This window comes from Nicotiana tabacum, chromosome 6 (genome assembly GCF_000715075.1).
Source record: "Nicotiana tabacum cultivar K326 chromosome 6, ASM71507v2, whole genome shotgun sequence".
Classification (NCBI taxonomy): Eukaryota; Viridiplantae; Streptophyta; class Magnoliopsida; order Solanales; family Solanaceae; genus Nicotiana; species Nicotiana tabacum.
The window spans coordinates 6,673,928-6,687,042 of record NC_134085.1 but is presented as its reverse complement, the minus strand read 5'-3'; the positions used below and the strand labels follow the sequence as shown (position 1 = coordinate 6,687,042).

At 37.4% G+C, this 13,115-nt stretch overlaps 1 protein-coding gene across 1 annotated transcript; it reads right to left on the bottom strand.

The window, feature by feature from the left end:
* Window positions 1-717: 717 nt before the first annotated feature.
* Window positions 718-4,212, bottom strand: LOC107777688 (patellin-3). The gene is made up of 4 exons (XM_016597775.2): window positions 2,658-4,212; window positions 2,073-2,197; window positions 1,815-1,956; window positions 718-1,264 (listed from the first exon to the last, which is right to left on the bottom strand). Exons 1-4 carry the CDS (start codon window positions 4,032-4,034, stop codon window positions 1,013-1,015), a joined length of 1,896 nt encoding a protein of 631 aa, XP_016453261.1. The 5' UTR covers window positions 4,035-4,212; the 3' UTR covers window positions 718-1,012.
* Between the last annotated feature and the right edge of the window lie 8,903 nt (window positions 4,213-13,115).

Here is a 13,115-nt window from a genome sequence, read left to right as displayed (position 1 = left end):
ATTTCCATATGAATCAACTCCGAACTTCCCGAAATTCAATTCCGACCACACGTACAAGTCATAAAACATGAAGTGAAGCTACCCAAGGCCTCAAACCGCCGAACAACGCGCTATAGCTCAACGTGACCAGTCGGGTCGTTACATTATAAATCACGGGTTCGAGCCGTGAAATCAGTCACTAATGCTCATATCAGGGTAAGTTGCCTATGTCACACTCCCTTGGGGTGCAACCCATCCCCTGACCCTACATTAACACGGGATATTTCGTCTATCGGACTGCCCTTTCTTTAGCTTCCAAGTTCTAACTTGTAACATCAGAATGCATTTGCAAAAATTTATGAAAACATCAATCATCAAGCGTTCTTATTGGGTGAATGAATTTTGGATTTATTCATGAGGAAAAGAGCGAAACCTATTTAAGATTTATTAGTAAAAAACTACTTAAATGCAACTGAAAACAACTATAGAAACTCGAACAGTTTAATGTTAAGAGGAGTTTCCAAGTTTGTATGATATTTCAAATAAAGTACTAGCATGCAAAATATCACCCATTGGGATCATCTTCACATAGAGACAGAGAAAAAAGAACAAAATTCTTATGAGCAAAATGACAAATGAATGTGGGCATTAATTAACACTAACATGCACAAAAAGAGAAAGAAAAGGACAGCAACATAAGATCTAACACAAATTTTACAGGAATGTATAAACAGCTAGTGACCAAAGTTCTCCTGTCCACATTCCAACCAACAAATATTACAACCAACAGTCTGTATAAATTTCCACATTGTTTTCCTCACCATCCATTTGCAAACCCCCCTAGTTGTTTCCTCCACATATATAGCAGAAAACAATCCAAACCAAAATGTTCCATAAAAAAATCCCAACAAATATTATATATAAATATTCCACACTCAAAATAAAATTTTAATATCAACATGAGAAAATGAATTTAAAATAAATAGCTATGAAAGAACAAAAGAACCCTCTTCATTTCCCACTGCAGTTTGTCTCAATCAGAGGGCTTGGTCTTGGACCTGTAGACAAGCTTCTTCCTCTTAGATGTTTGGTTGTCAAATGTAAGCACAATCTTCCCTGCTTCTACTGTTGTATAGGTGTTGGTAATCACTGTTTCATCTGCTGCTGCAACCTTTCTTGATTTCTCCACAATGATTGTGTATCCACCTTCAGCACTAGGCACAAATTCAGCTCCATAGGACACATCCCACCCTATTACTCTAGCTTCCCACACCAAAGTAATCTTCTGCAATTTCCAAAATTATTGTAAACCATGAATACACAGAATTGAAATAACAGAAGATACAAATAGTTGCAACTGGCATTCAGAATATTGACTTTAGGCTTTTCTTGAGAGGAGCCTTGGCGTAACTGGTAAAGTTGCTGCCAAGTGACTAGGAGGTCACGGGTTCAAGCCGTGGAAACAACCTCTTGCAGAAATGCAGGGTAAGCCTGCGTAAAGTTGCTGCCAAGTGACTAGGAGGTCACGGGTTCAAGCCGTGGAAACAACCTCTTGCAGAAATGCAGGGTAAGCCTGCGTACAATAGACCCTTATGGTCCGACCCTTCCCAGACCCCGCACATAGCGGGAGCTTAGTGCACGGAGCTGCCCTTGACAGTCAACAACAACAACAACAACATACCCAGTGTAATCCCACGAGTGGAGTCTGGGGAGAGTTATGCATACGCAGACCTTACCCCTACCTTGTGAAGGTAGAGATGCGATAATCCAATTGTACTTTAACATAGTGACTAAGATATGGGATTGAGGGCATTTGTAAAGATCAGTTAGCTTACCTCAGTAACTGGGAATTCAATAGTGTGTTTGGAAGTAGGCTTAATGGTATCCTCAGTTGCAGCCTCAGTAGTGGTGAATTCCTGTTCACCCTCCCTACTAAGTCCACCATATTGAGCTGGCACTTGTTCAGGGACAATATATCTGAAATTTTTTCATCAGCACAAACATCAATATTTGAAGATTTCAGATCAATACAGGTGGAAGATCATCAATTAATATGAGGAAAGGAAAAAAAAGTCAGAAGTTAGTATACTAACTTGAAGAGAGTCTCAGCAGATCTTGAAGGGCCAGCAAAGACAAACTTGCTCTTGGTCCTTGTAGTGAAAAGTGCATTAATCATTCTGTAGTAAGCTGGATACCACCATGGCACATTGATGAACACCTTCATTCACCCATCAACACCAAGAATCCAGTTAAGTACCATTCTATAACAATTCAGAACTCTAAAAGGGAAAAAAAACAAACTAAAGATTGTCCTTTTTTTTCCCTTTTGGGGTTAGACAGGGGTGTCTTCTAACCACCAACTACCAAATATTATCAGATATGTCATAGAAAAACCATACTTTTGTCAGTATTTATACAAACAATCTACTAAACTAGAACCAAAAATCTCACCATAAGAATCATAAAATACACACTACGGCAGTCTGGTATACAAGGCATCGTGCGTTTATGCAGGGTCCAGTAAAGAGCCGCACCTTGGGGTGTGATGTAGATAGCCTACCACGGCTCGAACCCGTGACCCGTAGGTCACACGGAGACAAGTTGCTCCAAGGTGCAACTTCATAGGATACACATTAAAACAAGTAAAAAACATGAACTTTAGAGAAAAGGAGCATTACCTGCTTGGCAACAAATTCAGGGTAATTGTCCTGGAGTAATTGAAGGGCACGGTTTGTAGCCTGTCGAAGCTCTTTCTTGAAAAAGTAAAGTCCAGGTGAATTCTTGAGATCAATAACCTGAACAAAAGTGCATATGCCATCAGGGCTAAAATCAAGGTTCCTAATAGACTTCTCCATAAACTGAATTCTCCATCTGAGGAACTTGTTCATCTTCTCCTTATCAGCAAAAGTATTTTGGTACAATTCATTATCCTGAAATGCCGCAAATGCATTGTAACACACTGGATGTCCTTCTTTGTCAACCCCATGATTGTACACAACTTTCTCTAGTCCTAATCCCGACAGATCTTCTTCCAAAAGTTCATCAATCTTGAACTCTTTTCGCCATGCCACGACACTTTTTAACATGGCAAAAGCTTCCTTCACCTTAAAATCTCTGGCTCTGAGGAACTTGAGGAGGATGACGTCACTCCTCTCGTCAGCCAATAAGGGAATTCCCCAGATGGATACTTCTTCTGGTTGGATTTCTTCTTTTGGTTCTTCGGTTGGTTTCTCCTCCTCTGCGGCTGCTGGAACTGCTGGTTCCTCCGCGGGTGCTGGTGGTGCTGCGGCGGCTGTGACTTCAACAATTGTCTCCTTGATTTCCTCCACGGTTTTAGCACCGTCATCTTCCACCACTGCTGCAACCTTTTCGGTCACTTTCTCCGATGACTCTGCGGCCGCCGGTGCTGCTGGTGGTGGAATTGCTTTCTCCTCCTCTTTCTTCTCTTCCACCGCTGCCAGAGCTGGTGGTGGAGTTTCTTTCTTCTCTTCCACCACCGCCGCTGGAGCTGGTGGTGGAGTTTCTTTCTTCACTTCTTCCTTCACTGGCTCCGCTATCGCCGGGGTCTCAGCCGGAACATCAGCTGCGGCGGTAGTTTCAGCAGCAGCAACAGCAGGTTCTTCCTTTTTCTCTTCCTCCTCTGGGGCAGCGGCAGCGGCAGGTTCAGCTGTTTCAGCATCTGGTTTTTTCTCCTCCTCCTTGGCCGGAGGGGGTGGCGGCGGAGCAGTGAATTCATGTTTGTTCAGAGCCTCTTGAACCAACTGTTTCAACTCCGCTAAAGCCTTTTGTTCAGGATTTGGGAGCTCTTCAACTTTGTTACTCTCTTCCTTAAACGAAGCAGATTCAGCAACAGCATCTTTTTCCTTATCAGTTTCAGCTTCAGTACTTTCCTCCGGCGCCGGAGCAGCAGATTTCTCCGGCGTGTCAGGGACAGGTACCGGTTCAGGTTGAGGGGTAGAGACTTCCTTTTCCGGCACAGGGACATCGGTCACGACAACCTCTTGAGTTGTCTCTGTTGTAGTCTCAGAGGCTGGTTTCTTGGTTTCTTCGGCCATTTTCTTGATTTTCCGGTGAGCCCAAAAACGCAAAAATTCAAAAGGAGATTGAGAAGTGAAAATTCAGAAGGGCTAAAGAAGGATTTTGAGAAATGGGTATGAAGTTGTGGAGGAAGTGATGTTGTGGAAATGGTGATGGTGAGTGTATATGTATATGTTGTATGGAGGTGGTGGGGGTAGGGTGTTCCCAACGGGGGGTGGGGGTTAAAGAACAGACTGTCTATGACTTGGTTTGCCAGCTCGTTACCACTCTAATCATGGGGTCCACGACAACCTCAAACCGCTAATTTAGCTATAATTAATTTATTTAAAAATAAATTAATTTTCATAATTTGAAAAATATTTGTAATGAAATGTAATCATCATTGGCTAGAATCTTCTTGGTATTATCATAATAGTTGGTCTCCATGAACTTTCAAAATCCCTTTATGAATCCATCTAATTTTCCTTTTTAGTTATTTCATTTAATTTCCTGCCTCTTGCTCTTTTCATTGAAATTTATATTACTCCCTCCGTTTCAAATTAGATGAGTTAATTTGACTCGATACGGAGTTTAAGGAAAAAAAAATTAAAATTTGTGATCTTAAAAGCTTAAAGGGTAAAAGATTTGTGGGATCATGATATTTGTGTGGCTATAAAAACTTTTCATTACAGGTAAATAGGTAAAATAAAAGAGTTTAAAATTGAATTATTTCTAAATTTAAAAATATGTCATTTATTTTAGAACAGACTAAAAAGAAAAGTACCTCGTCTAATATGAGACGGAGGGAGTACATGTTTTATTTACTTTCCCAACTTGATAACAATTTGTAGATTCACCGGGCGGCTGCCGGCTTGTCTTATAATGCAATTGAAGAGACTATAAATCCCTAGAAAAATGGTTGATGTATATTTGTAAGATTTAAATTCTATATATTGTTAAGAATATTATATTATTAGTGTAATCTAATGTTTATAACAAGTTATACGTTATTTCATTAACAACTTATAAGTTATTTCATAAATTAACTGATTTAAGACTAACAATTACATATTATTGAAGACAATTTAATATAATAACAAGGAAAGCTTATAAATGATTTTTTCCCTTTTTGCCCGTTTTGATTCCTTTTGTAATTTCTTTGGAGATTTTGCTTAGCCAAACTTTTCGAACTATAAATCTCTGTTTTAAAAAGCAGAATTGGGACTCGATCGGGGTTCGTTTTGGGGCGGAACACTCATAAAACGTCCCTGGGCTTATATGCGGGGTTTAGTTCTGTGAGACTTACGCCTCGGGCATCGGGACTTATGCCCCAGACACGCCCAACGCCCAGCGTACAAGGCTTGCCTAATAGAACTTTATGCAATTGTTTGTAACTAACCTTGTAAATCCTCAAATTTTCTTAATAAATCGTTGACTATTTAAAATTACTTTTTTCTTAATCATAAATCATTAAGTTGAGAGTATTTTATGTCATAATTAAAATAAAAATTATTGCATGTTATCTACTAAGACTGCTATGATAGTAAACTTTAAATAAATCTTTCATTTAAAAAGTTTTATTTATTAACTTTGTGAGCACCTAATTTGTGACAATATTTAATTTTTTATCACTTCTTCTATATAAATATTTTAGGAGTTTTAACCTACAATTTTTAGCTTTGTTATACTTTTTATTATAGGGTAAAAATACAAAATTTTAAAAGGTGAATTATTACTATTAATATTATTTTATTTTAAAATAATAAAAAAAATTCCGAAAAATATTAATTTTTTTTTAATTTTCAGGAGTGATTTAAAAAATAAGGAAAAGGGAAGTATTGAATAAAAAAAATAAAAGTAAAAGTAGGTGGAATTCTCTTTAAAAAAAAGTAAAAGAAAGTAGAAAATTAAAAAAAAAATAAAGTTTTGTGGAAATTTTAAAAAATAAAAAGTAAAAGAAAGTTTGAATTTAAAAATAAATATAAAGGTATCTGAAAATTAAAAAAATTTAAAGTAAAAGAAAGTAGCGTTTTTAAAAGAAAAGCAAAAGAAAGTGGATTGTTTTTTTTAAGAAAAGTTAAATAAGTGGAATTCTCTTTTAAAAAGTAAAAGAAGTGGGATTTTTAAATAAGATAAAAGTAATTAAAGTTGGAATTTAAAAATAAAAGTAAAGAAAGGTGGGATTTTTTTTTATAAAAAATAATAAAACCAATTTGTAAGTGGGATTTCTTTTAATTAAAAAATAAAAAATTAATAAAATATTTTTTTAAAAAAAAATCTGAAATTTCGAAAATTTTGCTATAAATAGAAGAGAAAATTTGAGAAGAAAAAAAAAAGAGGGGGAGGAGAGAAATTTAGGTTGAAAATTTTCATTAAATTTTTCTTTCAATATTTCGGGCCTTGAATCTTGGGTTTGAAGAAGAGTTGATAGAGATTTTGTTGTTGCTGCTGTATTGACTCTACAACTTTCAGATTTTATTCATTTGAATTCACTCTCTTGTAGGTATGTAATTCAAGCTCTTGAGTTAAAAAAATGTCGGAGCATCTTTATTGAAGCAGAAGCAAATTGATTTGGTTTTTTAAATAAAGTTTCTTTCGTATTTAATCTATTCGCATGAATGATGTTTCTTTGATTGAGTGAATTGAGATTTTAAAATGTTAACGTTATTTTAGTATGTCCATGACCCTGTCTTGTTTTTATTTTCTTTTTATTTTTTACTTTTTTTTTATTTTTCTTGGCTCATGACTTGTAACCAGCAGGTATTGTTTTGTTTACATTTAGATTTCAAGCACATGTAGCACCATGTTCATATTTTGAAATTTAAAGAAGTATGTGAAGTTGAACAATTTGTCAACATTAAGATGTAAAAAAAAAAGATTGCGTTAGTGGAAGGATCTTATCTTCAGTTTATGTTATTGGCTGCATATTTTCTTAAATTAACCATGTGAAGATTCAACTTCCTCTGCTTCAAAATGGTACTGTAGAAGTTATAGTGGTGATACTTCAACTTTCTCTTTAGCATAGTGTTAAATAAATTAATTACTTTAAGTGTTCTTTGTTATAATCAAGTTTAAAATGCATTTTTGTATGTCCATGTTTGTTTTGTTCCTTCTGGTTCATCCGAATAGTTCTCAGCATGGTTTTTTTTTGTGCTCATATGGTCATTTAAGATTCATTATTTTGTTATAAAATTTTGTTAGTTTCTTTCTAGAATTTGAAAACGAAAGTCGGTCTTTTGAAGATGATATGGAGATGAACCCAAAGCTGGCACCTGTCTTTTGTTATTTTCACATAAATGTCAACTCCACCTTTCTGAATTGTAGTATGCTATAACAAAAGGCTCCAGTGATATACATGTAGCTAACCCATTTCTTTAGGCCTTTTGTACTTATCAATTTATACCACTCCATCCACAACAAAACATCAAAACTCATGGCCCTCATTTAATTAATTTTAAATCCTTAGAATTCGAGGCATGCCATTTAGCGAATTTTCTATGGCCCTCGCAAAGTTGAAAAAATGCGTAGTTGCTTTAGGCGCGTAATTTGAAATTACCTTCCTAAACTCGGGTGTGCATTTCATGTGACCCAAATCTAAATCCCAACAATGTTAAATAAAATGTGTCGTGGACCGCGGGTGCATTTATGTGACGTGGTTCAACACATATTTTAAATGACGTTGCAATCTTTCTAAAAATGAATAAGAGTGGTTAATAAGTTAAAATTGAACCATAAGCTAAAACATGTATTAAAATCAGATAATAGGCCAATTATAACAGTTGAGCGACCGTGTTAGAACCACGGAACCCGAAAATGCCTAACACCTTCTCCCAGGTTAACAGAATTCCTTACTCGGATTTCTGTGTTCGCGGACTGTAAAACAGAGTCAATCTTTTCCTCGATTCGGGATTTGAACCGGTGACTTGGGACACCATAAATTATCCCAAGTGGCGACTCTGAATTTTTAATAATAAATGAATCCCGTTTCGATTGTCATTTTAAGTTGGAAAAAACTCCCTTATACCCTTTCCGGGGTGTAGGAAAAAAGGAGGTGTGACACCTCTAGCGACTCTGCTGGGGAAGAGAACCCATAATCTTTGGTTCAGGGTTGAGAATTCGAGCTTAGATGAATTGTTATATTTGGCTTTATTATTATCTGATTTTATTCACATGTTTGGGCCTGATGTGCTAAATGTTGCGTTTACCGCTCTGATATTTGGTTGAATTTTATATAAACTGTTACGAAACCCTTCTCTTCTTATCTTCGGGGATGTGCTCGCTGGTCGAGACTCCCTATTCTATTAGTGTCATACCTTGAAATAAGAAAGAGGCTCGGACAAGTTACTAAGTCGGATGGCCTTTTGGTTTCCGGTACGTAGCCCCCCTCCTCGGCTCGAGTTGTCCGCTCGGGTACACAGTCTAGAACACATACCCAGGTTTTGAACCTAGAATAACTCAGCCTCATGCCGGATCCCTAGTAGGAACGCTTGTTTGCATCATGTGCATTTTGACTTTGGGGACTCAACACAGGGGTTGAGTCCGTCTAGGACAGGTATACCCAAAATAACAGACCATCTTGATGCATCCTATGTGCTACATGTTGCATCTATTCAGGGGTAAAAGGGTCATTTGGCGGACCAATGATAGTTGAGGGCATATGAAAAAAAAAAAGAGGGTGAAGTGTGAAGATAAAGCAAGTGGGGCCTAATTATGTTTTCTATCACATTTTGTTAAGAAAAAAAGAGAGCTTGAAAATTGAAAAAAAAAAAGATTTTGCACTTTTTTCATTATTTTCCGAAAAATCAAAAAAAGAAGGAAAAAGAAAATCCAAAAAAAGATGTTGCATGTTTCATCATTTTCAGGGAAAAGAAAAAAATATATATTCTCTAAATTAGTTGTTTTTGTTTTAATTCTCGCCCGTATCCAATTTGCCCGAACTACGCAAACCTAATTCTCGTCTTTCGGGGCAGGATACGTAGGCAACCCACATAGGGTCCGGTCTTCCTAGTAAATCTTAGGTTCTTGGCTTTGCGGGGTCATAGCTAAATTTTGCACTTCTAGCCACCTTTTGGCCAAATAAGTCAGTTTGCAAAAATAGCCTCAACCATGTCTTCCATGTGTCTAGTAGGGAGTGTTATTGTCTCACAATGTTGATTTAAAGTTTTCTCATACAGGTGTGGATTTATTTACCGATGTTTGAACATAACAGATACCCCAGGATCACTGCATTCAGGAGCTGCTCGAGGAGCCATTTTATGTTTTTGAGTCAATTGTTTTTGTTTATTTTTCTAGTCCTGTATAGTAGTATTTAGTCTTTTAGGTGATGTTAGAGTTTGTATTGTCTAGTTAAGTTTGTATAGTCTTTTGTTACTGTATTTCTTATTTTGCATTTGGAAATGTGTTACAAGTAAAAATCCAAAAAAAAAAAAAAAAGATGTTGCATTTTATATTTCGTTATAAATTTTCTTTAGAATACTAATTCTAGAAATGAAAAAAAAATCTTTAATACTTCTTTAAAAGCTTTCTTTAAGGTGTTAATTCCAAAAATCCAAAAAGATTTTCTTTTGAGGTGTTTCTTCGGGAAATTAGTGAAAAATGAAAAAAAAATCTTTTATTTTCATTAGAACTTTAGGACATTGTACAAAAAAAATATATACTTTATCTTTTGTTTATCATTGGAATTTTTCCTTTAAGCAATCAAAATTGAAATCCAAAAACATTCTGTTTTATCTTTTTCATTGCTTGCTTCGAGATCTTGCGTCAGGATATCAAATGAGAATTCAAAATGTCTTTCTGTGGTTTATTCCTTAGATTTCCTTAAAAAAAAAAAGAACCAAAAAATATTTTTCTCTTTTAGGGTTTTTCCTTGATAATTTCTCATAGAGTACCTGTTTTAAAAAAAGAAAAGAAAAAAAAGAAAGAAAAGAAAAGAAAAATGGAAGCGTTAGTTTGTTTACTTTATTCCCCATCTTCCCAGAACTATGCAAAGATCTGATTCAGGCGGGTTCATGATACGTAGGCAACCTATATAGTGTTTGATCGAATTATTTTTTTATTATTATTAAAAGAAAAAGAGGAAAAAAGAGGGGGAAAAAAGGGGAAACGAAAAAAAGAGATGAAGTCATGGGATGTGAGAAATGAGAAGGAAGAAAAAGAGCAATAATCAAAAAGAAAGGAAAATGAGGAGCTAAGAAGTGCGAGGAAAGAAAAGAAAAGAGAAGATTCAAATGGACAAATTGGGATGATGATAAGTGACTTTATGACCTTCGAAGTCATTCTAGAATCATTAATTGTTGATAGGTGCATTGCACGCAATGTGATATTTTTGTTGTTAAATGCCGTAACGCTAACGGGATGACCCTATTTTGTTCCTTTTGATATCTTCATAGCAGAAAGGTGGTTGGTTTGTGGTTCTCGAAGTAGTAACTCCTCTCCACAGCATAAAGTCAAAAGGCAATGGCAGACAACAACAAAGCTGAGTTGGTTGATACAGGTGCCCAAAAGCAATTGGTTGAACATGACAATGGGTTGGTTGAAGAGGTGAAGATGTTAAGACAACACATGGCGGACATGTATCAGGCCTGGATGACTAGGAAGGCACCACCCCTGCCACCACCTAGCTTCTTAAATGATGCCCTTACCCAAACACCTGTCACACTGCCAGATGATCCCTCATACTATCCAGATCCACCCGCTTATCATGGCTTTCCCAACTACCCTAGTAGCTCCATCACTCATCTTCCAATTACCTTTCCCAAAAATTGCCCTCCTGTCTTATCCACCATCCCCAATAATGAACACCCACTCAAAGCTCACGATGCCCAATATTACCCCTCATAGGTTGCCTACAAGGTTCCCAACTCATACAAACAGGGTCCGCGAGATGAGACTCATGTTGAAAATGAAAAGTTCACAGGAAGAAAAGGGCGAGATGGGATACCCAGGAGGCTGAAAGGCATAGAACAGTCCTTAAAGAACAAGCAAGGAATGGGAGACCAAGGTAGCATGGCTTACAAAGAATTGTCTGTGTCCCATGACGTTCGTCTGCCCGCGGGGTTCAAAGTGCCAAGATTTAACTTGTATGATGGGTGTGGAGATCCGGTAGCCCAACTGAGGGTTTATTGCAGTGAAATGAGAAGCGTTGGAGAGAAAGATGACTTGTTGATGGCATATTTCAGTAAGAACCTGACTGGGGTAGCTTTGGACTGGCATACTCGTCAAGATGTTGGTAAGTGGCCTACATTGGGTAACATGGCTCAAGATTTTATTCAATACTTTCAATACAGATCAGGTGTTACCCTAGACCGCTCCTCCCTATCTAAAATGGAAAAGAAGCCGGAGGAAAGCTTTAGAGAATTTGGACTCAGATGGAGGGAGCAGGCTGCTCGAGTCAATACCCCGATTAGGGAAGAAGAAATGGTTGAGCTCTTCCTAAAAGCCCAGGGGCCCACCTACTTTAGTCATTTGATCCCGGCCTTGGGAAAGCCTTTCAACGATGTGTTAAAAATGGGGGAGATGGTAGAAGAGAGAATCAAATCAGGTAAAATCATGAGTTGTTCGAAAGACATTTAGAATATCCCAGTAAGCTCGGGTGGAAGAAAGAGAAACCGAAAAGATGATTCGATGGGCTTCCCGATCAACACTTCCAGCCTCGACATCGTCCCTGGGGATATCCTGATGCACCAGATGATCCTCCCCAATGCCACTTCTCTCCACGGAACTCCCAAAATCATACATCACTCTCTTAGTACCCAGCTCCACAAAATGCCTATCCACCCCCACGAGCCTATCGAAAACCCCCTGGATCAGGTTTCCGGCCCAATCAAGCATTTAAGAATGAGAGGTTGCTGAAAAAAGAAAAGTCTTTCACCCCATTGGGAGTGTCATATGTCAGTTTGTTCTAAAAGTTGAAGCAATTGGACATGTTGAAGCCGATTCATATAAAAATGTCAAACTCTCTGTCAAAGAAGTTTGATTTTTCTCAAAGGTGTGCATATTGCTTAGATGCCCCGGGGCATGACATAGAGAAGTGTTGGAATCTGAAGAAAGCAATTCAGAAGCTTATTGATGCAGGTGACATTATCGTGCAAAATCCAGATGCAGCAGACACTAGCCAAAGTTCATCACCTGCTCGCAATGAGACGCATATGGTGAGTATGATTTGTTTTGAAAAGGAATATGAAAATTCTTCTGAGATCCTCGAAGGTTCACGCACTGCAAAGTTTTCAAAGCTATCAGAGGTTGATCTTAAGAACGAGCCAGCAAAGGGAACCCAAAAGCAATTTGTTAAGAACAATGTGATGGAAGTTTGTGAAGGTCCTAGTAATGTTGATGTAGAATTCAGTGGCTAAGATGCCGAGCTTGGCAATTGGAAAGACGTTCCTGTCTTGGTTAGCCAGGGGGAGTTTTGGTGGTTTACTTTGTTGTCATTTCTGTTGTCCGGGTTATTTTAGGGTTGTAATCCAGATATTGTCTTGTGACTCAAACCCTTTTATCCTCTTATTTTGCCTAGTTTGTTTAGTCTAGTAGCCTGCTTAGTGTTTTCTAGGTTTGTTCTAGGTTTGTAACCCCAGTCTAGTTTGTCTGTTTTGTTGTCCAAACCTTTCACCATTTGTCTAATGCAAGTTTCTGTTTTCTGTTATTTCTAGTCATTTTTGTTTAGTTCTCTTTTCCTTTTATAGTTCTTTTCTTGTTGATTCTAGTGACGTGACATGCACGCATAATTCTCAGCCTGGTTTTAAAAGTCAGTTTAATCACGAAGCAATGAAACAATGTTGAAGATGTAAGGACAATTGAGGGAAATAAGTAAAGGCATTTTGAGATCACTTCAAGCCCGAATTGTGTGAAACTGGGGTAGATAGAACATAAAGAACCCCTATTGAAATGCATCCTGCCGCATCAATTTGAAGATAAAAGCAAGTTTGCCCCAAATTTGTAGAGGCAGTTCGCGGTAATGAGAGTGAGAGTGTTGTCCAATGGTGCTTTGTATATAACAAGTGTAGAAGGCGAATGTGTGGATACGGTCATCAAGTCTGGCACAACCAAAAGATGTTACAAATGTTTTCCTTGATTTGTTTAATTGTGTTGTTTGTACTTGGCAAGTTTTGAAGGTTGGAATG

What these genes read in the sequence shown, in the direction of transcription:
- LOC107777688 (XM_016597775.2), bottom strand. Translation starts at nt 4,034, where the DNA reads ATGGCCGAAGAAACCAAGAAACCAGCCTCTGAGACTACAACAGAGACA. An exon ending in CTGAATTTGTTGCCAAGCAG is followed by an intron (nt 2,198 to 2,657) that starts GTAATGCTCCTT and finishes GGGTGAATGAAG; the next exon opens with GTGTTCATCAATGTGCCATG. An exon ending in TCTGCTGAGACTCTCTTCAA is followed by an intron (nt 1,957 to 2,072) that starts GTTAGTATACTA and finishes AAAAAATTTCAG; the next exon opens with ATATATTGTCCCTGAACAAG.